Here is a 24,287-nt window from a genome sequence, read left to right as displayed (position 1 = left end):
GCGCACGAGCACGCGAAGGCGGTAGCCCCTCCCTGCGGTAGGCCCAGCAGCTCCATCCTTTTTTCGTTTTAGAGTTTAGACCCAAGCATTAGCTTCGAAGACGGAGGATGCGGTACCCGCCCTACGCGCTGGGAATCGCGAGCCCCCGGAGTTCGTAACACGTTCTTCCCCAGGTGAGCAAGTCGGGGGGGGGGGGCTTGGAAAGAAAAAAAGATTTTTCTTTTCGAGAAGCATGATGGGAGTTGAAGTCTCGCCGGCGGTGGATGTGTGTGGCTGCTCGAAGAGAGCGGGCTTCAAAGGACTACAGATGCCGGCGATTCCCATGTGCCTATGGGGGAGGGGAGATCAGGTTTGGGATGCTCAGTTGCTTATTCTAAGGAAGGGTGAGGAAAGGCATGTTTTACCGGTGCAATGGATAGAGTTGGGCGCGGAGCAATTGTAACTAGGATTGGGTCCCGATTATAACGGCGCAGAAAAGTCCCTCTTTAGTGATAGGGGGAGGGTCAGTCTTAAGGCCTGATCATTTGAGATTTCCTCCTCCAATCTGACGTCCTATAAATCTATGGAACCCTCCATTCTCAGCTAACAGTATACTGTATACTGAGGGTGATGGGGCTGCCAATGCAGCACCTTTGAGGGAGGCTCCTGTGCTGCAGGATCAGAGGTATCGGGGATAAATGTAATGCAGTGATAGTGAGGAGACAGAAAGTTAATGAGCAGTATTGCAGTGGCTGCAAAATCAAAAGAAATAGTGGGGACAAGAGGATGTGGGGGAGGATAGTGGGGACAAGACAATCACGATGCTCACTCTCATGATAAACAAGGTTATATGAAGCAACAAATACATAAAAAGAAGAGTGAGCAAATGAAATTAAAGGCATGATATAAGAAAGGAAATTCTGTTTTTCACTTTTATTAATTTATGTATCATATTTATATCATGACCCGTCTCATAAAAACATTCATCTGCTCCATATTTTTCTCTCTTTGCAACTATCTTTTATTTCACCCTGTGGGTCGCTAGGTGTCTGAAATGATTTGCTAGCATGTAATCTGTCAATTGATTTCACCATATCTGTACAACTTTATACAGCGCCTTTTGTTCTGTAAAAGTTTTATCTCTTTGAGGATATGAACTCCATCTATTATTTTCTGTCTTCTCCTTTCTCTTGACGTATTCACTCCTTCCTAAGCCAAGTTTACAATTTGGCCTTTTCTTCAGTACATTTTTTTCATGCTTGCTTGCTCACTATTGTGTCCATTCATCACCCTTTCATTATTGAGCCTATGTTTTATTGTTTTACTTCATCTTAAATACTCTATTCTCACTACATTCAATTTTTTTAATGTTTCTCCTGACATATCCAACTGTCACTTCCATGTTACAGAGTGGGCAGTTGTTCTATGTAGTACAGTGGACAGAAGCACTTTCTTGCATACAAGAACTTGTCTCAGCTATACACAACGGATCACCAGCATTTTACTTGTTCTAGTTTTTTGCCTCATTTCTATAACATGCATTCATTGACTCCTTTTTCCATCAATCACAATTAAATTGGTCTTTAGTACATTAATTTTCAGATCCATATTTAATGCATTTAACATCTGTTGCCGATTATTTGGGTTCCCAGCCAACAACATGATACTGTTTGCACACACAAATACATCTACATTTATCTTCCCAACCAAAACATCTTTAAACATCACCACAAATGATCCTTTTGTATTTGAAGGAAATACACTTATATGTATATATAAATACCCTGATTAACCCAGGACACCAACACACTTTAGTATTTTGCTCCCACTTTTATAGTGAAACCATTTGCTAAGCATTCTATTTATTAACAGATTTGTTTGACGTCTATCACATACTGTTTATTTTGTATTCAGCATTCAAATTTCAATTCCCCATTTTAATAAAACTTCATAATTCAAACCTATTTACTTTTTTATATCTAAATCAACAAACATATAATACTTTTCACATAATGCATTTTAGGAAGATAGAGAAAGTGTAAACTAACAGTTTTGACTTGTACATCTGACTATTCAGCAGCAATCCCTGCTAAAACTAAAGAAAGTATTGGTCAGTTTTGGTGCATTCTGGCTAGTATGCCACAAGTGCAGCCCATCCTAGTTTTACGCCAAGTAGCTCATGTGTTCTAGGAAAGGAAAGAAAATTGTGCTTAGAAGAAATTAATGAGTTCACAAAGAGAGTCAAGAAAGGCAATGCATAAAACAGATGTGGTGTAGTGAATGCAAAGATGGTTTGCAGTGGTAGAAAAATAAGGAGAGTATGGCAGTTTTATAAGCTATATTTAGCTAGAATCCTTTCATCCTTCTTATTTCATGTCTTTATGTGATAGTGCTCTGGTCATGGAGGTTGTGATCGGTCTACCCACCCCTCACTCTCCCGTAATTGATCCTGATTTCCCGTACAAGCCAGAATCTGCCGCGATCTTAACGCTTTCCCTCCCTTCATCTGCCCTGCCTACTGGTCAGGTTCATCCCGTGGTGCGCAGCTATTTGGCGGTGTTGCCGGATCGTTCTCCATACCATCCCTTTTGGCAATGCCATCAATTTGCCACGCAGTCGTGTCTGCTGGCAATGCTGTTGCCGCATGTCTCAACCCGATCGTACTGGTCTGCTGTCTTTCTTTTGATTCTGTAGTGGGTGCTGCCCGTGCTTCCATCTCCCCACTTGTCGCACAATGGGTAAGCGACTTGACTCTTTCATGTTTCTGTTCATCTGATACAAAGGTGGTAAAAGGCTTGCCCACTCTGATTCCTTGTGCAGTTGTTCGTGTCTTCTCAATATTTGGTATGGAGGTAGTAATTCCACATGTCGGTTGATCGAATAGCGATTGGATAGCCAAGCTTCTTTTAATGTGGCCACCTTTCGTAGAGTTCTGGGCAATGACCTCAGCCCCCGCAAAATCAAATGTGTGGTTGTTCTCAGCTACATGTGACCATACCTGGGAGCGCTGCTTATGTCGTGTAACCACTAATTTGTGCTCATCGATTCTAGTCCGGAGCCGTTTAGCGGTTTTGCCAACATAATTGCAACAACAATTAATGCAATAAATCCTATAGACTATAGATGACATATTGCCTAGGGGCAGTGGTTCTTTTGGGCGCATCATTTTTGCGCACAAGGTCTGGCTGGGCTTATGTGCCACATTAATATTGTAGTGTGCAAGTATCCATGCAGTCACTTCGGATACGTTGTTAATATACGGAAGCGTCACCCAAGTCATTGTGGTAGGCCTATCGTGGATTAGTTGTGGTTCCTGATGTTTACAACAGCGCTGGATGAAGCTCGCCGAGTATCCATTCTGCCTACATAGGCAATGGAGAATATGCTCGCTCTTTGGTTTGTGCTGCAATGAGTGTTAATTCTTTTAAACAACGTTCGAGTAGGAAAATCAATACTGGGATACAATCCTCAAAATGACAGAATGATCTCAGTTCAAATCCAAGGGAAACCATTCAATATCACAGTAGTCCAAGTCTATGCCCCAACCACCAGTGCTGAAGAGGATGAAATTGACCGGTTCTATGAAGCCCTACAGCACCTTATAGAACTAACACCCAAAAATGATGTCCTTATCATCATGGGAGATTGGAATGCTAAAGTAGGAAGCCAAAAGATAACTGGAATAACAGGCAAGTTTGGCCTTGGAGTACAAAATGAAGCAGGGCACAAGCTGATAGAATTTTGTCAAGAGAATACGATGGTCATAGCAAACACTCTTTTCCAACAACCCAAGAGACGGCTCTACACATGGACATCACCAGATGGTCAACACAGAAATCAGATTGACTATATGCTCTGCAGCCAAAGATGGAGAAGCTCTATACAGTCGGTAAAAACAAGACCAGGAGCTGACTGTGGCTCAGACCATGAGCTTCTCCTTGCAAAGTTTAGGCTTAAACTGAAGAAAGTAGGGAAAAGCACTAGGCCACTCAGGTATGAACTAAATCATATCCCTGTTGAATATACAGTAGAGGTGACAAATAGATTTAAGGAATTAGATCTGATAGACAGAGTGCCTGAAGAACTATGGACAGAGGTTCGCGACATTGTACAACAGGTAGCAACCAAAACCATCCCAAAGAAAAAGAAATGCAAGAAAGCAAAATGGCTGTCTGAGGAAGCTTTGCAAATAGCTGAGGAAAGGAGGAAAGCGAAAGGCAAGGGAGAAAAACATAGATATGCCCAATTGAATGCAGAATTCCAGAGAATAGCTAGAAGAGATAAGAATGCCTTCTTAAATGAACAGTGCAAAGAAATAGAAGAAAACAATAGAATAGGGAGGACCAGAGATCTTTTCAAGAAAATTGGAAAGATGAAGGGAACATTCCATGCAAAAATGGGCATGATAAAGGACCAAAATGGCAGGGACCTAACAGAGGCAGAAGAGATTAAGAAGAGGTGGCAAAATTACACAGAAGAACTATACAAGAATGAGCTTAACGTCCCAGATAATCACAATGAGGTGGTCACTGACCTCGAGCCAGACATCCTAGAATGTGAAGTGAAGTGGGCCTTAGAAAAGCTGAGCAACAACAAAGCTAGTGGAGGTGACAGTATTCCAGCTGAGCTATTCAAAATCTTAAAAGACAGTGCAGTAAAAGTGCTACACTCAATTTGCCAGCAAATTTGGAAAACTCAACAGTGGCCACAGGATTGGAAAAGATCAGTTTACATTCCAATTCCAAAGAAAGGCAGTGCCAAAGAATGTTCAAACTATCGCACCATTGCACTCATTTCATATGCTAGTAAAGTTATGCTTAAAATACTACAAGCTAGACTCCAGCAGTATGTGGATCGAGAACTACCAGAAGTACAGGCAGGATTTTGAAGAGGCAGAGGAACTAGAGATCAAATTGCTAACATACGCTGGATCATGGAGAAAGCTAGGGAGTTCCAGAAAAACATCTACTTCTGCTTCATTGACTATGCTAAAGCATTTGATTGTGTGGATCATAACAAACTGTGGCAAGTTCTTAAAGAGATGGGAGTACCAGACCATCTTATTTGTCTCTTGAGAAACCTATATGCGGGTCAAGAAGCAACAGTGAGAACTGGACACGGAACCACTGATTGGTTCAAAATTGGGAAAGGAGTCCGGCAAGGCTGTATACTGTCGCCCTGCCTATTTAACTTATATGCAGAGCACATCATGAGAAAGGCAGGGCTAGATGAATCAAAAGTTGGAATTAAGATTGCTGGAAGAAATATCAACAACCTAAGATACGCAGATGATACCACTCTAATGGCAGAAAGTGAAGAAGAACTAAAGAGCCTCTTGTTGCGGGTGAAGAAGGAAAGTGCAAAACTTGGGTTGAAACTTAACATTAAGAAAACCAAGATCATGGCATCTGGCCCTCTCAATTCCTGGCAAATAGATGGGGAAGAAATGGAGGTAGTGACAGATTTTATTTTCCTGGGCTCCAAGATCACTTCAGATGGGGACTGTAGCCAAGAAATTAAAAGACGCTTGCTCCTGGGAAGGAAAGCCATGGCAAATCTAGACAGCACACTAAAAAGCAGAGACATCACCCTGTCAACAAAAGTGCATATAGTCAAGGCTATGGTCTTCCCAGTTGCAATGTATGGCAGTGAAAGTTGGACCATAAGAAAGGCTGAGCGCCAAAGAATTGAGGCCTTTGAACTATGGTGCTGGAGAAGACTCCTACGAGTTCCTTGGACTGCAAGGCGATCAAACCGGTCAGTCCTAGAGGAGATCAATCCTGACTGCTCTTTAGAAGGCCAGATCCTGAAGCTAAAGCTCAAATACTTTGGCCATCTAATGAGAAGGAAGGACTCACTGGAGAAGAGCCTAATGCTGGGAAAGATTGAGGGCAAGAGAAGAAGGGGACGACAGAGAATGAGGTGGCTGGATGGAGTCACTGAAGCAGTAGGCGTGAGCTTAAATGGACTCCAGAAGATGGTAGAAGACAGGAAGGCCTGGAGGAACATTGTCCATAGGGTCGCGATGGGTCGGACACGACTTCGCAGCTAACAACAACAACAACAACAACATATATATATATATATATATACACATATATACATATATATAGGTAAAGGTAAAGGTTCCCCCGCACATGCGTGCTAGTCGTTTCCGACTCTAGGGGCCGGTGCTCATCTCCGTTTCAAAGCCGAAGAGCCAGCGCTTGTCCGAGGACGTCTCCGTGGTCATGTGGCCGGCATGACTAGACGCCAAAGGCGCACGGAACGCTGTTACCTTCCCACCGTAGTGGTCCCTATTTTTCTACTTGCATTTTTACGTGCTTTCGAACTGCTAGGTTGGCAGAAGCTGGGATGAGTAACAGGCGCTCACTCTGTTACGCGGCACTCGGGATTCGACCCGCCAAACTGCCGACCTTCCGATCGACAAGCTCAGCGTCCTAACCCACTGAGCCACCGCGTCCCTTTATATATATCTATATCTATATCTATATCTATATCTATATCTATATCTATATCTATATCTATATCTATATATATATATATATATATATATATAATACACATATACATATATACATATATACATATATACACGCACACAATTTAGGTATGTTATTAGAGATCATTGTTCATGTCTCAATTTCCCACCCTGTTAAAACAAAAAATAGATAGGTTTTATAAATAAAACTGTATTTTATTTATTTATTTATTTATTTATTTTAATCCCATTTATATCCCGCCCTTCTCCGAAGACTCAGGGCGGCTTACAATTTAAGCACAAACCAATGTGCTTAGCAATAGCCTTCATTCTATGTATATGCCTGCTTATTAGGGCTTTTGGGCCCCCCCAAGCGGCATTATTACAAAGTCAGCTTATTGCCCCCAACAATCTGGGTCCTCATTTTACCTACCTTGGAAGGATGGAAGGCTGAGTCAACCTTGAGCCTGGTGGGATGCGAACCTGCACTAATTGCCGGCAGCTGGTGTTACTTAAGGAGGCATTAGCCCACTGCGCCACCAAGGCTCATATATTTTGAAATTATTATTTCTCAGATGACATCTTAAAGAACTTGACAATTAATATAATTGTGTATGTGCTAATTCATTTTGTGTTGTTTTTTCTCTAACATCTAATGTAAATATTTTAAAGATCTCTAGATCAGGGCTTTTCAACTTTTTCACCCATTGTACTAATTTTAGGATATGGCAACATCCAAGTACCACCAATTGTCTAGCAAGGTGTCAAAAACTTGATGACCCCCCCCAAATGGAAAAAAGTGATGAAGTACAGGTAGTTCTTGACTTACAACAGTTCACTTAGTGGCTTTTTGAAGTTACAATGGCACTGAAAAAAGTGCCCTGCAAGTCACAGCCAAGCAACATGCTTGCCTGCCTGCCCGGCGGCGCTTTTCCTTCTGTCCAAAGTTTTCATTGTTGTGAGCATTTCTGTTGAGGATTGGCAGCGGGAGTGGGGTGGGGGGGTGTTTGGTTTTTATCCCCCCCTCTCTGCTGGGTGGTTGCAGCAGGTTTTGGTCACTTCACATGACTCTGGAACACTGTGACCGTCATATATATGAATCAGTTGCCAAGCATCTGAGTGTAAATCACAAGACCCTGGAGATGCTGCAACATTCCAGCTGATCGGCGCTTCTTCTGGGTTCAGCAGAAGCGCCAGGATCAGCGCTGAGCTCCAGCTGGAGCCTGGCACTGATCTGGCACTTCCACTGAGCCCTGACAGCCCTGCAGCTCCAGCCATCTCTTGCTCAGGCTTGTGCGGTGCTACCACTGGTTCAGCTCATTCCCTTCCCCTGCTACCACTTTTCTAGGATGGTTGTGTACCGCCTGCTAGGTGCCAATGTCCCACAGGTGGTACCCGTACCACTGGTTGAAAAGCCCTGTCTTATCATATGCTCTTGCAGTTTCAACTAAAATTATCACAGGAATTTTAGATTTATATCGCACAATTGAATCTGAATCTTAATTGGGTGTTTATGTGAATTTTTTCTTTTGCAGTGCCCAGGGCTATGATGCCCTAAAGCAGGGGTAGGCAACCTTGACTCTTTTATGACTCTTTTATGACTCGTGGACTTCAACTGGCTCAGGAATTCTGGGAGTTGAAGTCCATGAGTCATAAAAGAGCCAAGGTTGCCTACCCTTGCCCTAAAGCAAAATTTGCTAGTATTCCTTTTCTCATCCTGGGTCCTGACAGGATTCCAAATCATATTTACATAGTCTTTTGATGTTTATTTATTTATTTATTTATTAATGGGACCTATATCCCGCCCTATCTCCCGAAGGACTCAGGGCGGCTAACAACAATAACATACAATAAATACAGAAATTAAGATAAAATTAAAATTAAAGGCCTCTGTACTTGCAATCTGATTTGGTACAGGTATTTTCAACTTATAGCCATTCATTTAATGACCATTCAAACTTACAACAGCGATGAAAAAAGTGACTTATGACCAGTTCTCATACTTATGACTATTGCAGCGTTCCCACAGTCACATGATCAGACTTTGGGTGTTTGGCACCTGACATGTATTTATGATGGTTGCAGCATCTGGGGTTCCAAGGATTGTCATTTGCAACCTTCCTAGGAACCTCTGACAAGCAGAGTCAATGGGGTGAAGCCAGATTCACTTAACAACCACATGATTCACTTAATAACTGCAGTGACTTGCTTAATAACCATGGCTAAAAAGGTTGTAAAATGAGGCAAGACTCACTTAACATCTGCCTTGCTTAGCAATAGAAATTTTGGGCTCGTTTGTGGTCGTAAGTCAGGGACTCCCTGTGCCTAATATTTACAGAAAACAGTGTAACTATTGTACCAGTTTAGAAGCTTCACAGTAAGTAAGAGATAAGAGAGCGTGTAGCCCACAGCTGCATAATGGGCAGAGAAAGAAACTCAGGAACCTCCCTAATTGCTCAGGCTGAAAAAGAGATGGTGGGAAATTTGGACTATCAGACTTGCTAGAGTTTGTTAATATAGCCTTATAATAAAGTAGAATTGGCTTGTCTGGTCACGTCTCCTGTCTGATGTAAGTAATCCTCGATTTGTGACTGGTCACTTAGTGACCGTTTGAAGTTACGATGAACCTCCCCAGGTTCCGAAATCTCCCCGGTTGCTCCCCATAAGTCCTGCCAGTTGTTCCCGGAGCCGGCTCTTCCTCATCATCCAAGCTGGCATCCGAGGGAGCCATCATTTTTTCAAATCACACTGTCAGAATTCTGTGGAGTATCCTAAAAATGGGTGGCATAATTTTCTGCAGTTTAGATCCATGAAGTATAGTATACAGGAACCTAAAACTTAAAAGTTTCATTTTTGAAAAAAGGATTTTGATGTTTTGATTTGCATCATTTGATCATTAAAAAAGGTCCTAATGGAGGCTTAATTGCATGTAAGGTAAGAAATAGAATCAGATGGGAACCAGTGAGAGGGAATGTAATTAACTGGGGCAACTCTTTTAACGCTGATAGAGAGGTTTTTGACATGGATCTTATTGCAATGTATGATTTGTCAAGTCTTTGGTCTAAGTTAGGGGTAGGCAACCTCGGCTCTTTTATGACTCATGGACTTCAACTCCCAGAATTCCTGAGTCAGCTATGCTATGCTGACTCAGGAATTCTGGGAGTTGAAGTCCATGAGTCATAAAAGAGCCGAGGTTGCCTACCCCTGGTCTAAGTTGATTGATTTAGTTCCAACATGTAATATGCATGTAATTTATCCACTAACAAACTGAGAACTACCTAAATTCTGTTATGCCAGTTTGAAAAGATACAGTTACTACTAGAAATGAACCTAACGGAGAAAGTATTAGCAAACAGGGATCAAAGTAGTCATTGTGTAAGGAGATAGAAAATGATTAGTTTGCTTCCCATTGCTCGAGATTTCAGGGAAGTACATTTTTAGGTTCCAAACATGCATGTGCTCCCCCCCCAGCTCTGGAGGGGCTCTAGGGAATAAACCCCATATCAAACAAATTGCAACATTTATTGTCACAGGAAAGAGGTCTAGAAAATACAGAGAGAAGAATCATACAACTGTAACTGCCTTCACTGTGTTGGGTCTGATTCCTAGGATGTAACTATGGTTTTATGATGTTACAATTTTATAAATGTATTTATTTATTTGCTGTAGTTGCTTTATTTTTTATGTTTATTACTGTAAACCCCAGAGAATCTTGGCAATAAATAATGTAATCCAGTAAATAAATAAATAATCCACCCAATTTAATTTTGTTTTAGCACTGTTTGTTGAAGGGCAGCCCTGACACATTCCTCAAAGGTTACCTGGGTCCTCAGCCTGACTTAGAACATTTCTTAATATGGATAATATTCTTTCTGAGACAAGAGAATCTTTTTTTTTTGCTGGAATGTGTTGGTTGATGGTTCTTGAACTATACGAATCTTTGAGGACATGTTTCCTGTTGTATCACGTAAGTTGTAAAATGTTGAATTGCGTTGCCTTATACCAAATATAAGTGGGTGACAACAGCTTTTCTTCAGCCATACACTGAGAAATTATCTATATGGATTTGCTGTATTTCAAGTGAATTAATTTGTTTGGATCATGTTCTGAACAGACGCCAGCTACCAGCAATTAATAGTTCAGTATATTCAAATGAAACAGCTTTGTTTGCAATAACATGTTGCTCATGTTTTGAGACTTTTTTTTAAGACTAAAGCATATATACAAACAAAATAGGGCAAACTTATTGGCTTTTGAAATTGTGAGGTTTTTTTTTTACCATCTAGGATTAGAGGAGATTGAAGATTACCGTATTTTTATTGAACAGTTAAGTTTTAGAAAGAAGCTGTTAGTGTTTGTCATTCAACTCTATTTATGTATGAATCCTACAGCTGCTTATCCTCATGGTGTAATACGTTGTTTATACATTTAGGTCATTCACATATTTATGAACATTACCTGTCCCCAATCATAAATTGTGTTGCTAGTATTTAGCATTTTCATGAAAAAAATTCAAAGTGATTAAATAGAAATGTTAACATTATACAATTAGTGCAAAAATATAAAAAAGCAAAACTAATAGTGAATGAAAAGAGATAGGGGAATCAGAGAGCTAGAACTCACTATAACTATTATCACATTTCTTCTTAGTTATAAATCCATGATTTTTCTGTACTGAGCTGAAAAATCCATTTCTTAAGGATGTATTATTGTGTGCATTGCAATTTGGAAGAGGGAAAGTGAAGAAAAAGTACAATATACAGTTCTAAGAACTTAGCTGTCGTTTTTATTTCAGAAAATCAGATTTCTAGTTCTGAATATATAGTAGTGGTAGCAAATATGTGGCCAGTTCTTGCTGAAATTTTAAAAGTAAAAAAAAAATGATTGTACAGCTTCTCCAGAATGATTTACAGGTTTCATAACTATAACAAAACGATAAAATAAAAACAATAAAATGGATTTTAATAAAAATTACAATTATGGTTCTAAGTGAAGGAAAGTTTCTTGTGCCAAAGGGTAATTTAATTTTTACTGTGTTGTTTCACATTGTATTGTAGATTTCTCAAAGAAGATGAATTTGGCTGAGATTTGTGATAATGCTAAAAAAGGAAGAGAATATGCACTTCTTGGAAATTATGACTCTTCCATGGTTTATTACCAGGGTGTCATCCAGCAAATTCAACGGCATTGTCAGTCGATCAGAGACCCAACATTAAAGGGCAAATGGCAGCAGGTATAATAACAAAAGGTTTGAGTGCAAATGTTTAAAGAAATTAATTGCTGTTAAGGTTTCTTATGTAGTAGAATAACAATATGATAATGGAACTCTTCGAGAGACGATATGACTCTGTATAATGTTAACAAGTTAAGAGCAGAACATGTCAATTCTGTTACTAAATGTCCTTGACCATCAGTCAAATTAAAATTTTTCTTAACAGAAAAAATAGATTATATTTTCTTATCTGAACTCACTTGATTTGCCTTGCCTAATAAGGAACCTCTCTGAACAGGAAGTGCTACTTGGAATATACAGTTCCCTATAAGGTAAAGGTAAAGGTTCCCCCGCACGTGCGTGCTAGTCGTTTCCAACTCTAGGGGCCGGTGCTCATCTCCGTTTCAAAGCCGAAGAGCCAGCGCTTGTCCGAGGACGTCTCCGTGGTCATGTGGCCGGCATGACTAGACGCCAAAGGCGCACGGAGCGCTGTTACCTTCCCACCACAGTGGTCCCTATTTTTCTACTTGCATTTTTACCTGCTTTCGAACTGCTAGGTTGGCAGAAGCTGGGACGAGTAACAGGCGCTCACTCTGTTATGCGGCACTTGGGATTCGACCCGCCAAACTGCCAACATTCTGATCGACAAGCTCAGCGTCCTAACCCACTGAGCCACCGCTTCCCTTTTTACAGTTCCCTATATATATTACATAATACATAAACTGAGGAGGACATTTGTAGAAGGTGCCCTTTCAGCTGTTCTGCATCCAAAATTAGAAAGCAGGATTTCATTTAGCAATGATGTAGAGTTGGACTTTTTTCCTAGTGATGCCTGCTCTGTGCAGAGTGACATCTATGATATGCCAGAATCCAATACCAGTTTGTTGTAATCGCTTTTATCTGTTTATGCTGGTTGTTCTCCAGCTTCTTTTTCTGATAAATAATGTTAATCCTTTTATGAATTGTTTTATTTTATAGCATTATTTGATGGTATTGCTGTTGATCGCTTCAAGAATTATGCAAATTATGGAAATGTGGGGTTGGAAGGACTCATTTATTTATCCCATTTGTGTGTTGCCAAATCTGCCATAGATATTCAGCAGTTAATAATCATAAATAAATAAGTAATTAAGTTTTCATTATAAATATCATCAGTAAAAGCTGTTAACACATCCATAATAATCAGTTACCGGTAAAAATCAGCACCATAATGAAATAATTATACTGCTTATTATTTTGTATAATCATTATAAAAAATAACACATAATAAAGATACTGAATATGGCAACAATAGGGTAATACTGAATGCCATCCATCTGGAATAACTTCTCGAATCTGTAATAGGAGGGCCATACTTCACTTTCAAGGGGACTCTTACATAAGAGAGACAGTTGCAACAGAAGAATAGTACCTATGAGGTGCAAGCAACCAAGTGCTTCTCCCGAGCTAAATATACAATACAGACTGATTCTGGTTGGAGAAGGCAACCTGCAGGTGGGCACCAAGCCATATAGGTCGTTGCCAGTACTTTGAAATATCTGTTGGCAGTTGGTGATTGATATCTGCCAGTAAATGGACTGCCACATTTTGAACCAATTTCCAAGTGATTTGGAAAGACAGCCCCATGTAGAGTGTGTTATGGTAGTCCAACTGGTTTGTAATGAGGGCCTGAGTCATAGTTGTGAGATCCTTGAGGTCCTTGGGGTTGCAAACAGTGTATCAGCCAAAGCTGGATAAAGGTCCTTCTGACAACATTTTTTACCTTTCCTCCAGTTGTAGACATGAGTCCATGAGAAACTCCCCAAGTGGCAGATCAGAGTCTTTGGTTTAGTGCTTCTCCTCAAGAGGCAGTACTGGAGCCGACCAAGAATGTTGTTGAATGAAATGTAACTCCATCTTATTTGGGTTAGATTCAGCCTCTTTTGCCGATGGCTCAGTGGGTTAGGACGCTAAGCTTGTCGATCAGATGGTCGGCAGTTTGGCAGGTCAAATCCCGAGTGCCGCGTAACAGAGTGAGCGCCTGTTACTCGTCCCAGCTTCTGCCAACCTAGCAATTCGAAAGCACGTAAAAATGCAAGTAGAAAAATAGGGACCACTACGGTGGGAAGGTAACAGCGTTCCGTGCGCCTCTGGCGTCTAGTCATGCCGGCCACATGACCACGGAGACGTCCTTGGACAAGTGCTGGCTCTTCGGCTTTGAAACGGAGATGAGCACCGGCCCCCAGAGTTGGAAACGACTAGCACGCATGTGCAGGGCAACCTTTACCTTTACCTTACCCTCTTGATACTAGGACAAGACTTCCATGGCATCATCACTGCAGCCTGGGATAGCAGCATGACTATCATCAGCACACTGATGATACCTCACCCTGAACTGACAGGTGACTTCTAATAGCTTCATGCAGATGTTTGAAAAGATTTGGGGGGTGGTAAAAGAACTTAACCCTGCAGTACCTCCCTAGGGTTCACTAAGCCAACTGAAACTGCATACTAAGGAAAGAGTGATACTTCAGAATAGAACCCCTAGCTCCCACTCCATTACAGTTCAGAACATACTACAGGGATTGATGGAATTGAATGCTACTGAGAAATCCAGTATGGGCCAAAGCTTTACAGTACAAGTCCTCCTAGGGTTCATTCCCCCAATATTATCAGTTCTGTTCCTGTTCCTTGCATGAAAGATATTGAGTGACTTTGGGGAACCAGTTACTCCCTGTGGAACAATAAATCAGTGACAGGGTTTCTGATGAGCTGGCTGATAAACTAAACCTTTCATTACAACATGAATGATAAAATTTGCTGTAAGAAGTAGGCAAGCAGAATACAAAAACAAGTGGTAAACTGATAAAACTCCTATTTAAATTGTTTACTAGAACATTAATAATTTGAAATAATATAACAGTGTAAAGATGTTTCCAGTTGATCAAACTTATAAACTTCCTGAAATATTTTATGTGTAATCCTTTGATGTTTTTAAAAACAAGTGTTGAACATTTTAATGGTGGTTCTATATAATATGAATTCACTTAATAATAAATAACACATTACAACAGTGTTTTGAACAAGTGTATTTATTTTTATCTCATGTTTATTATTTTTTAAAAATAACTGAAGGCGGCAAGCATACCTAATATACCTTCCTCCTATTTTTACAATAATGTCAACCCTGTGAGGTGAATTGGTCTAAGAGAGAATGGCTGGCCCAAATTCACCCTGCTATCTTTCATGCCTGAGGCGGGACTAGTACTCATAGTCTCCTGGTTTCTAGCCTGCTGCCCTAAAGTGTAGACCAATCAGGCTTCTTAATAAATATCTGTTCTAGAATTGTGATAACTTTATTTATTTATTTGTTACTTTTGTTTGCTGCCCATCTTTTCAAGGCAGCTTACAAGATAAAAATAACAGTATAAAACTTCAAAATATTAAAACTAAAAGGTAAAGGTTCCCCCGCACATGCGTGCTAGTCGTTTCCAACTCTAGGGGCCGGTGCTCATCTCCGTTTCAAAGCCGAATAGCCAGCGCTTGTCTGAGGACATCTCCATGGTCATGTGGCTGGCATGACTAGACGCCAAAGGCGCATGGAACGCTTTTACTGTTTGTAACAGTAGGAGGACTTAATTATCCAGAGATGCTGGATCCCCTTCCCGTGATGTATTTAAACAGAATTTAAACAGTTTTCTATTTTACTGTATATGCCTTAATTGGATTTTTGCAACAAGCAGGGGCTTGGACTCAGGGACTGTGAAACTCTTTACTGTAAGAATATAATTCCATAACAGCCTATATATTTATTTTCATAATAGCCTATTTCACCTCAAGGAGTGATCCACCTCTACCTCTTGGCCCTCAGGAAGAGCCTTACAATCTGACTCCGCCAAATGGCCTGGAGTCTCGATGGGGGCATTCCATGCTTGAGGTGGCTAGTGGATTAAGAGACAATTCTACTTCTACCGTATTGTATATCACTTGCTTCCTTAGCCAATTTTATTAATTTTAATTTTAACATTTATAGTTTTAATATAAGGGACGCGGTGGCTCAGTGGGTTAGGACGCTGAGCTTGTCGATCAGAAGGTCGGCAGTTTGGCAGGTCAAATCCCGAGTGCCGCGTAGCAGAGTGAGCGCCTGTTACTCGTCCCAGCTTTTGCCAACCTAGCAATTCGAAAGCACGTAAAAAATGCAAGTAGAAAAATAGGGACCACTATGGTGGGAAGGTAACAGCGTTCCGTGCCCCTTTGGCGTCTAGTCATGCCAGCCACATGACCATGGAGATGTCCTCAGACAAGCGCTGGCTATTCGGCTTTGAAACGGAGATGAGCACCGCCCTCTAGAGTCGGAAATGACTAGCACGCATGTGCGGGGGAACCTTTACCTTTACCTTTTTACTGTTACAAAGTTTTTCCTAGCAAATCCACTAGAGTCTTTTACTTGTAAGTTAACATTACAGCATTTTGTGTGTTCTGCTTTTAGGTACTTTAGCTATTATAATATCTCCCCTCACTTTTCAGGTACTTTAGCTATTGTAATATCTCCCCTCACTTTTCTCAAAGCTAAACAATCACAATTCATTCAATTTCTCTTCATAGGAATTATGTCTAATCCTCTCTTCATCCTCATTGTCCTTGTCTGAATCCTTCTTAAACTGAAGTGCCAGAAGGATACAGTATTTGAAGTGGGGGTCTGATCAAAGCAGAATAAAATAAAATAATTTCTCTTCTTGACTGGCAAGAATGGCTGCAGAAGAGACTTGTTTCCTTCCTGTGTACAGAGAGAAGAAGAAAATGACAAAGGAAGTCATCCTAATGTACACATAGATATTGGTTCTAAATTGAAGATAATCCACGTCTTGGAATTCACGTATCACTGCTGCTTTCATCTGAATAAAGCTTGGAAAAACACAATAATTCGTGTTGGGGGAAGAAAATCCCTCAATTCAGGCAGCTAGCAAAGGTCTGACCACTGTGCTCTGACATCAGTGGTTGCAGTGGAGGGGAGAAAAGAGAAAGCACTTGGGATTTGGGGAGCCATATTACCTCAGACATTGGCAGTGGCTGATGGGAGGGAAAGGAAGGCATTGGGATTGACAGACTGGTGGGATTTGCGGCTCTGGGAGCTGTTCAAAAGAGAAGAGAGAGAAGTGGAGATGCACATCAGCCTACTGCTATAAAAATGGTTCCCAGGTTATGAGCTGTTTCCAAAAAGCCAATAAGTGCAGGCTGCCTCCTTCACAAATAAGTTTCTGATTTGAAAGTTCGCTATTCCCCAGAATTCTTTTCATTTCAGCCTCCTTAATAATTGTATTAATTTGAAGTCAAACTTGTTGGAATTACAATAATGAGTTTCAGTCCAGTTTGCTGCCAGAAGCCTGGCATCTGCCTCATGAAATCACACAAGGCTTCCCCTGGATATTGGTTATCCAAAACCTGGAACAACAAATAAACTTTGGGATTTATGTCTACTGACCTGTATTTATTTATATAATTACTTGAATTTATTAGCCTCCCAACTCCAGTGAACAAAACTGTAATGGTTGCCCCAAAATGGTCTGGCAAAACAAGATTGTAATGATTTCTTCTAGATTTGAAAGAAAATATATTCTCCTTTTTGTGCATAGCTATAAATGTAAATCTAATAAAGTTAAGATTTAAATGCCAGAAAGAAATAGAGATGAAGAGATGAACATAAGTTAAGAGAAAATGTAATTGATTGCTTTGATTAAAATTGCTTTGATTAGGAGTGAGAATTAAAGGTTTAAGGCAGGGATAGGCAGTCTTTTCAAGCAATTGACATCAAATCATGGTTATGAACCTGGGGGATACAGAGAATAGGAACACCTGCCACTGAGCTCCACAAACGAAAGCATATGCTTGTACATTTAAAATGTGTAACCTAAAATGTGTAACCTCCCTACACATTAATATACATGGAAATACAAAAATGTATATGCCACAATTATGAACTGTTATGGGTAAAAACACAAAAAGACCTAGATAGTTGGAAAAAACTACAATTATCCTTATTGGGAAGAATTGCAGCAGTGAAAATGAATGTTTTGCCAAAATTTTTATTTTTGTTTCAAATGATACCTATACTTAAAAAGGATTTAAATTTGGAGGAATGGCAGAAAGGTATTAATAAATTTGTTTGGGCAGGGAAAAAGCCACGAGTTAAATTTAAGATATTGCAAGACACACGTGAAAGAGGTGGTCTTAAAATGCCTAATCTTAAATTATATTATGAGGCTGCTGCTTTAACATCGATAAGTGACTGGTTTAATTTAACACAAGGGAGATTATTAAATCTTGAGGGTTATGATCTGTTATTTGGTTGGCATGCATATTTATTGTATGATAAGAAGGTGGATAATGTGTTTAAGATACATATATTAAGGTATGCTCTGTTGCGAGTATGGAAAAAATATAGACATAAGTTAAATTATAAGATACCAATTTGGGCAATACCTAAACATGCAATAGAAAATATAAACGTTGGATTTAAACATGATGAGACTACATATAAGGAAATTTTAAGGATAGAAAGGAATGTATGGCAATTAAGGCCATATAATATTTTAAAAGAAGAAAAGATTGTACAAACTTGGTTCCAGTATGGGCAGTTACAGGCAAGATGGAAAGAGGATCAGAAAGTTGGTTTTTCGATAACTGATGAAAATTTGGTAAAACAAATTAGAGATCAAGGTCAAGCACATATAAGAAGGATATATAATGCATTGATAGAAATTGATTCAGAAACGGAACTTGTTAAAGATTGTATGATAAAGTGGGCTCAGAACTTTCAGGAGGTTATAACAATGGATACTTGGGAAAAGATTTGGGTTAGAAACGTAAAATTTACACAGGCCCAAAATCTAAGAGAGAATTTTTATAAAATGTTTTATAGGTGGCATTTAGATCCTAAAAAACTAGCAAGTATGTATCCGAATTGTCAGCCCAAATGTTGGAGGTGTGGTTGTGAGGATGCAACGTATTTTCATATATGGTGGACTTGTAAAAAAGTCAAAGCTTTTTGGATTAAAATTTGGTGGAATATGCAAAAGATATTTAAGAAAAAGATAAGGTTTTCTCCGCAGTTGTTTTTGTTGGGTATTATTACAGACTTTACTGTTATAGATACTAAATTGGTTTTGAATTTGATTACGGCAGCAAGACTTTTAGTAGCGCAGTATTGGAAGAAGGAGGAACTGCCGACTATAGAAGAGTGGACTTTGAAAGTTTCCAATTTGGCGGAAATGGCAAAGATCTCAGCTTACTTGAAAGAACAATCGCAACAGAGATATATTGTGGAATGGAGAAGATGGATATTCAGAATAAATATGGGACTAAAAAGTTTCATTTAGCATTTGAATAAGTAGTGGTTTTATATGATGTATTATTAGTTATTTGTTATTTGTTAGTAATATAATTATGACTATGGAGAGTTAAAGCACGATAGAATTTAATGTTTTATTTTTGTTGTTAGCATATTTTAGCTTATGTTTTTAAGTTTATACCCTGTATTCAGCTCTGGGAAGTCGGGGAGGGGGGAGGGGAGGGGGGGAGGGTTGGGGAGAGGGGAGGGGGAGGAGGGAGTTTTTTTTCTATCTAAAAAATGTATTGTAAAACTTTTTAATAAAAAAAATAACAAAAAAAAATCTATATGCCACAAATATATAGTCATATATTTATACACCAGGTTTTTGCATAAACAGCCCCTGTCTTACAGACTTCTTGGAGCCTGAGAAAGCAAGTAATGCTTCTCAATATTCACTTAAAAGATCTGAATATTCAGGAAAATGCTCAGCTACCTCTCTACCTCTCAAATAGTTACAAGGAAGAGGACTAAGCTCTACAGCACTTAGCAATACATTGGGCTACATGAAAGAAACCTATTGAGGTCTTTGTAACTGAATCTCTTTTTCCTTGCAAAAAAAATATAAGGAAATTTATGTGATAACTTCATAAGAATCTTTTCTGCTGCACTGGACCATTGGCAATAAAGCGAGACATTTTTAGAACCTCATAACTTTATTTTAGAATAAAGTTATGGGCTCATTTTTTTCCTTCTGGGGAAGAGGGAGAAACTTGCTATTCTACTGTAATTGGCAGCAGTGCTGTGGCAATTTTGATCTGCTGGCAAAAAGGAGGGCGGTGGGGTTTCTGGGGTACCTAGCAGGGGCCTGGTGATTTGAGTTTCTAATTGAAAATTAAGGGTAAGGTTTTATCTAGCAGAATTGTAAAATTCATTTTATAGTCTAAACCTCTCAGCTCTGCTGCTTAAAACAAACAATAAGCAAACAGGCAGTCCTGTCTGAATGCTCATATGAGGTGTATAAAACACAAGTATGATGCAGATCTTAGACTGGCACAGCCCTTGTATTGGGAGTGACTTGAGTTTTATCCAGATTAGTTTGCCTTGTGCAAAGAATACCAGAAATCAACAGTTTCCCTCCAGATTGCTTTTGTTTATACCAACAGCAGTTTTATCTGCTCTGCTTTAAACTGCCTGCTATAATAACTTGCAATTTAATTTTTGAACAGCTTCACATTTATTTGTTTTTCAGATTCGGCAAGAATTATTAGACGAATTTGAACAAGTAAAGAGCATTGTCAACACGTTAGAGAGTTTTAAAATAGACAAGCCTACAGATATTCCTGTTTCTTATCAAGATGAACATTTTAGAGATCCAATTGTGTGGCCACCTCCGGTTCCAGCTGAACACAGGTAATTGGGTTTAAATAGGATGGATGTTTACTTGCAGGCAGTAGCAACTACATTTTTGAGAGAGAAAGTAGTATAATGATTGAGAAAAGAGCCGTTTTACCTTATTCCTCCTTTTCACTTTTTAAAATGTGAGCATTGACTATAGAATCACATTTGAACTATTATTCATACCTTAGTATGCTAGTTTGCATTACAAATATAACATTAATGTCTGTTCTTTTTCTGCTGACTATTGCTGTTAGTATGATAGTCACTAAAAACAACTTCAATTATAATTACAGATTTTCATGGAAGACTACCCAACTACAATTATTTTCAAAACCACTTCTAACCATAACTCCTAGATTCCAGTATGCTGGACTGTTAAAAACCTTAATTTGTTTTGGACTTCACACAGAATTGTAGCTGCTCCGATTCTTTCTTGCAACTGTTGTTACCAGACTGTATTGCTAACTCCTCAGCCTTATTTTTTTAATCTTTTTACTTTTTCCCCCTAGCATCTGTCTCTGTCTCTACATTTCCCCCAATTTCCTAGTTCCTGCTCTATTTTGCAAGATGCATATGTAGTTTTTAAATGTCTTCACTTAATTTCTATCATCATCATCATCATCATCTGCACAGCGATGAAAAGGGAGGAAAGGGATATTATGTGGATACAAAGGATTGTGTAGCTGTGAGGTAGCATAGCCCAAAGCGTAGGCATATACTGGCTCCTTAGAGATCAAGATATGCAGTTTGAACATTAGCTTTTCCCCCAGAGCTGAGCAGCTTTCCTCAGTTTTGGCACCTTTCAAAACCAAGTTCATAAAAACTTTCAGTAGTCGCTATGCTGTTAAAAACCTTAATTTGTTTTGGACTTCACACAGAATTGTAGCTGCTCCGATTCTTTCTTGCAACTGTTGTTACCAGACTGTATTGCTAACTCCTCAGCCTTATTTTTTTAATCTTTTTACTTTTTCCCCCTAGCATCTGTCTCTGTCTCTACATTTCCCCCAATTTCCTAGTTCCTGCTCTATTTTGCAAGATGCATATGTAGTTTTTAAATGTCTTCACTTAATTTCTATCATCATCATCATCATCATCTGCACAGCGATGAAAAGGGAGGAAAGGGATATTATGTGGATACAAAGGATTGTGTAGCTGTGAGGTAGCATAGCCCAAAGCGTAGGCATATACTGGCTCCTTAGAGATCAAGATATGCAGTTTGAACATTAGCTTTTCCCCCAGAGCTGAGCAGCTTTCCTCAGTTTTGGCACCTTTCAAAACCAAGTTCATAAAAACTTTCAGTAGTCGCTATGCTGTTTTGAAATTCCGAATATATTATATACAGTATGTACCTGGAGGACACTGTGTTGGGAAGACTGAAATTGAATAACAGTACAAGATGGAAATAATTTTACTCATCTTAGCATTTTCTTGTGTGCTTCCTTCATGTGACACAGAGTCCCACCTCAGATAAAACGACCCAATCGAGAAGTGAAACCTCTGCGGAGAGAATTGCCAGGATTGCAACGGGGACCTGTGGGCAGAGCTCAACCAATATCAAAAAATGAAAAATCTGCTAGTAGTCGAGAGAGGGAATCTAGAGGAAAAGGGAAAGATGAAAAGGTAAGGGTCTAGAGCAGAGGTTTCCAACTTATATCCTATGGCACCCCCAAGATATTTTTCTGTAACTCACAAGAACACTTTATAAAGGAAAGAATAAGCCTTACAGGCTTATCTTACTGGTGAGACCAAGGTCAACAGAAGGAGGCATTGCTCTCTGCCCATTTTTTTTATGATAATGACATGCGGTAAAGCAGACTAAACAGAGGAGCAGTAGACAAGAAAGAAAAGAGAGGAAGGGTGCCACCTTGAGTGTAGTCCAGAACAATAAAAAAACAGCACACTCATTACACACGCCGAGAGAGCAGCTGTTTGAATTAGGGCAGCAGTTTGTCAGATTCAGCCAGGTATAGGCACAAATTGTAAAGTTGTGATGTTCACTGGTTCATCACAGATACTAAGGCCATTGGCTCTAGATTGAGAAGAAATTGGGACTGCTCTCAGAGTGGGTAAGCCAGAAAGTATCTGCACTCTTAATCCTGCACTTAGATGGTGTCACAGACAGGGTGGGGGTGGGGGTAGGGCCAGCGCTTTATCATTTAGCTACTTTACCAAACTTTATCCCTCCCTCCCTCCCTCCCTCCCTCCCTCCCTCCCTCCCTCCCTCCCTCCCTCCCTTCCTTCCTTCCTTCCTTCCTTCCTTCCTTCCTTCCTTCCTTCCTTCCGTATTTGCCAATGTTGGGTGGATCCAATCTTCCATATAGCAGACATTTATGTTTTTAAACTAACTCAAAGGAAATGGAAGTCCCCAGAAGAAAAAAGAAAAATAATTCTGTTCTGTTCTGATTAAGCTGGGTATATCTAAACAACTCCTGAGTGCCACTTATTCTCTCTCTCCCACAATGGTCATCTGGCCTTCAGATCTCCTTTTAAATTTCCATTTTTCATGAAAGATAATATTGGAAATCCTGGGTATTTATGATGGCTAGTTACTGGTTTTGGTTCCTTCATCCCACAACTACAATTCATCAAATTTATCTGAATAGAACCCAGATAATTGTTTAAGAGAAGAAAAAGAAATATAGATGTATACTTACATACTTCTAACTCCTTTATCCAGGGAAAGAAGGTCCCCCAGGATGGTTGTGGTGACAGTGAAATTCAGAAATTTGATGGAACAGGATATGATAAAGATTTGGTTGAAGCTCTTGAGAGAGACATTGTGTCAAGAAATCTAAGTATTCATTGGTATAGTTATTCTTTTGTAAAATGAGATATATTAATATTTATTGTGGATATATATCCAGAAAATGTCGACATGTGGGTAATTATTGTGGTTAATTTGTAGTATGCTGATATTAAGAAAAACTCAGAGATATTTTGCACATTATAAATTAATGGTTTTGTAAGGCTTGATGGATTAGATGGTTGCAGAACAATAAACAGAGTATAATAATAACTTAATAATAACTTTCATATCTGGAGTTATTTTGGATAACACTTTAGATATCTTTGCAGTACTTTTTCTGTTTTAAAGGATAGAATAATATCTCATAGGTGCATGACGTTTAAAATAATTTAAGAGTGCTAATTCATAGCAAATTATTGTCAGGAGAAGATCAAAGAGGAATAGTCTATTATCAGCTAAAATCCTTTGGGCAGTTTGTATATTGAGAATATGTTATCCTGAAAATCTTGCTTTTTTAATAAGAGAAGCATGTATAATAGAATTTTTAGATTTGGAAAACTGATAATTACCAAAAAATTTCTATATCATTACATAAAATATGATTATGTTAAATTTTAAATGTGTTATTGCATATTGTTTTATGAAAGATTGTGCTGTTAGAAGCTGTTTATATAGCTATAAATACCTACTTGGAGAAATCTGAAAGTTACAGACACCATATGGAGATACATTAGCTTTAAAGCATTATAGCTCCTCACAAGGCACCCATAATAGTACAATAATTACTGTTAAGTCTAGATGGGATCATAAACATTTGAAACTGGAAAAGTGTTGAAAATAGCTTAAATAGGATTTCCAGAAATAGCTTTAATTCTCAAGTTATTTTAGCAGCTATTACGATTCTAAGTTAGCAGATAAGTTATGTGAGCTCCTAAAATCTTTATCTTTCATTATCATTTCCCATATTGTGGATCACAGAGAACTGGACTTTATAGTGTTTTAAGGAGCTCACTGAAAAGTAGCTATTCTGTCATTTGAAATTCTGAATGTGATCCAGGGTTTCCTCCTATTCATTCTGCCTGTCCTTAAAATAACAATATATTCTTAATTGTCTCTAATCTGCAAAACCATTGCCAGTTTACTGTACTCATTTATTGGGGTA

At 39.2% G+C, this 24,287-nt stretch overlaps 1 protein-coding gene across 1 annotated transcript in view; it reads left to right on the top strand.

Annotated features, from left to right (window-relative positions):
- Positions 1 to 10,234: 10,234 nt before the first annotated feature.
- Positions 10,235 to 24,287, top strand: part of KATNAL1 (katanin catalytic subunit A1 like 1) — a 37,466-nt gene continuing 23,413 nt past the window's right edge. Inside the window, exons 1-5 of the mRNA XM_081327182.1 lie at positions 10,235 to 10,427; positions 11,518 to 11,693; positions 20,231 to 20,391; positions 21,834 to 21,999; positions 23,057 to 23,184. Of these exons, the coding sequence (XP_081183308.1) occupies positions 10,409 to 10,427; positions 11,518 to 11,693; positions 20,231 to 20,391; positions 21,834 to 21,999; positions 23,057 to 23,184 (650 nt within the window). The 5' untranslated portion in view covers positions 10,235 to 10,408. The remainder of the gene's footprint in view (positions 10,428 to 11,517; positions 11,694 to 20,230; positions 20,392 to 21,833; positions 22,000 to 23,056; positions 23,185 to 24,287) is intronic.

The sequence above is a fragment of the Vipera berus genome, assembly GCF_964194415.1.
Source record: "Vipera berus genome assembly, chromosome: 4".
NCBI classification, from domain to species: Eukaryota; Metazoa; Chordata; class Lepidosauria; order Squamata; family Viperidae; genus Vipera; species Vipera berus.
The sequence above is the reverse complement of the archived record's forward strand: the minus strand, read 5'-3'. Positions and strand labels throughout refer to the sequence as shown.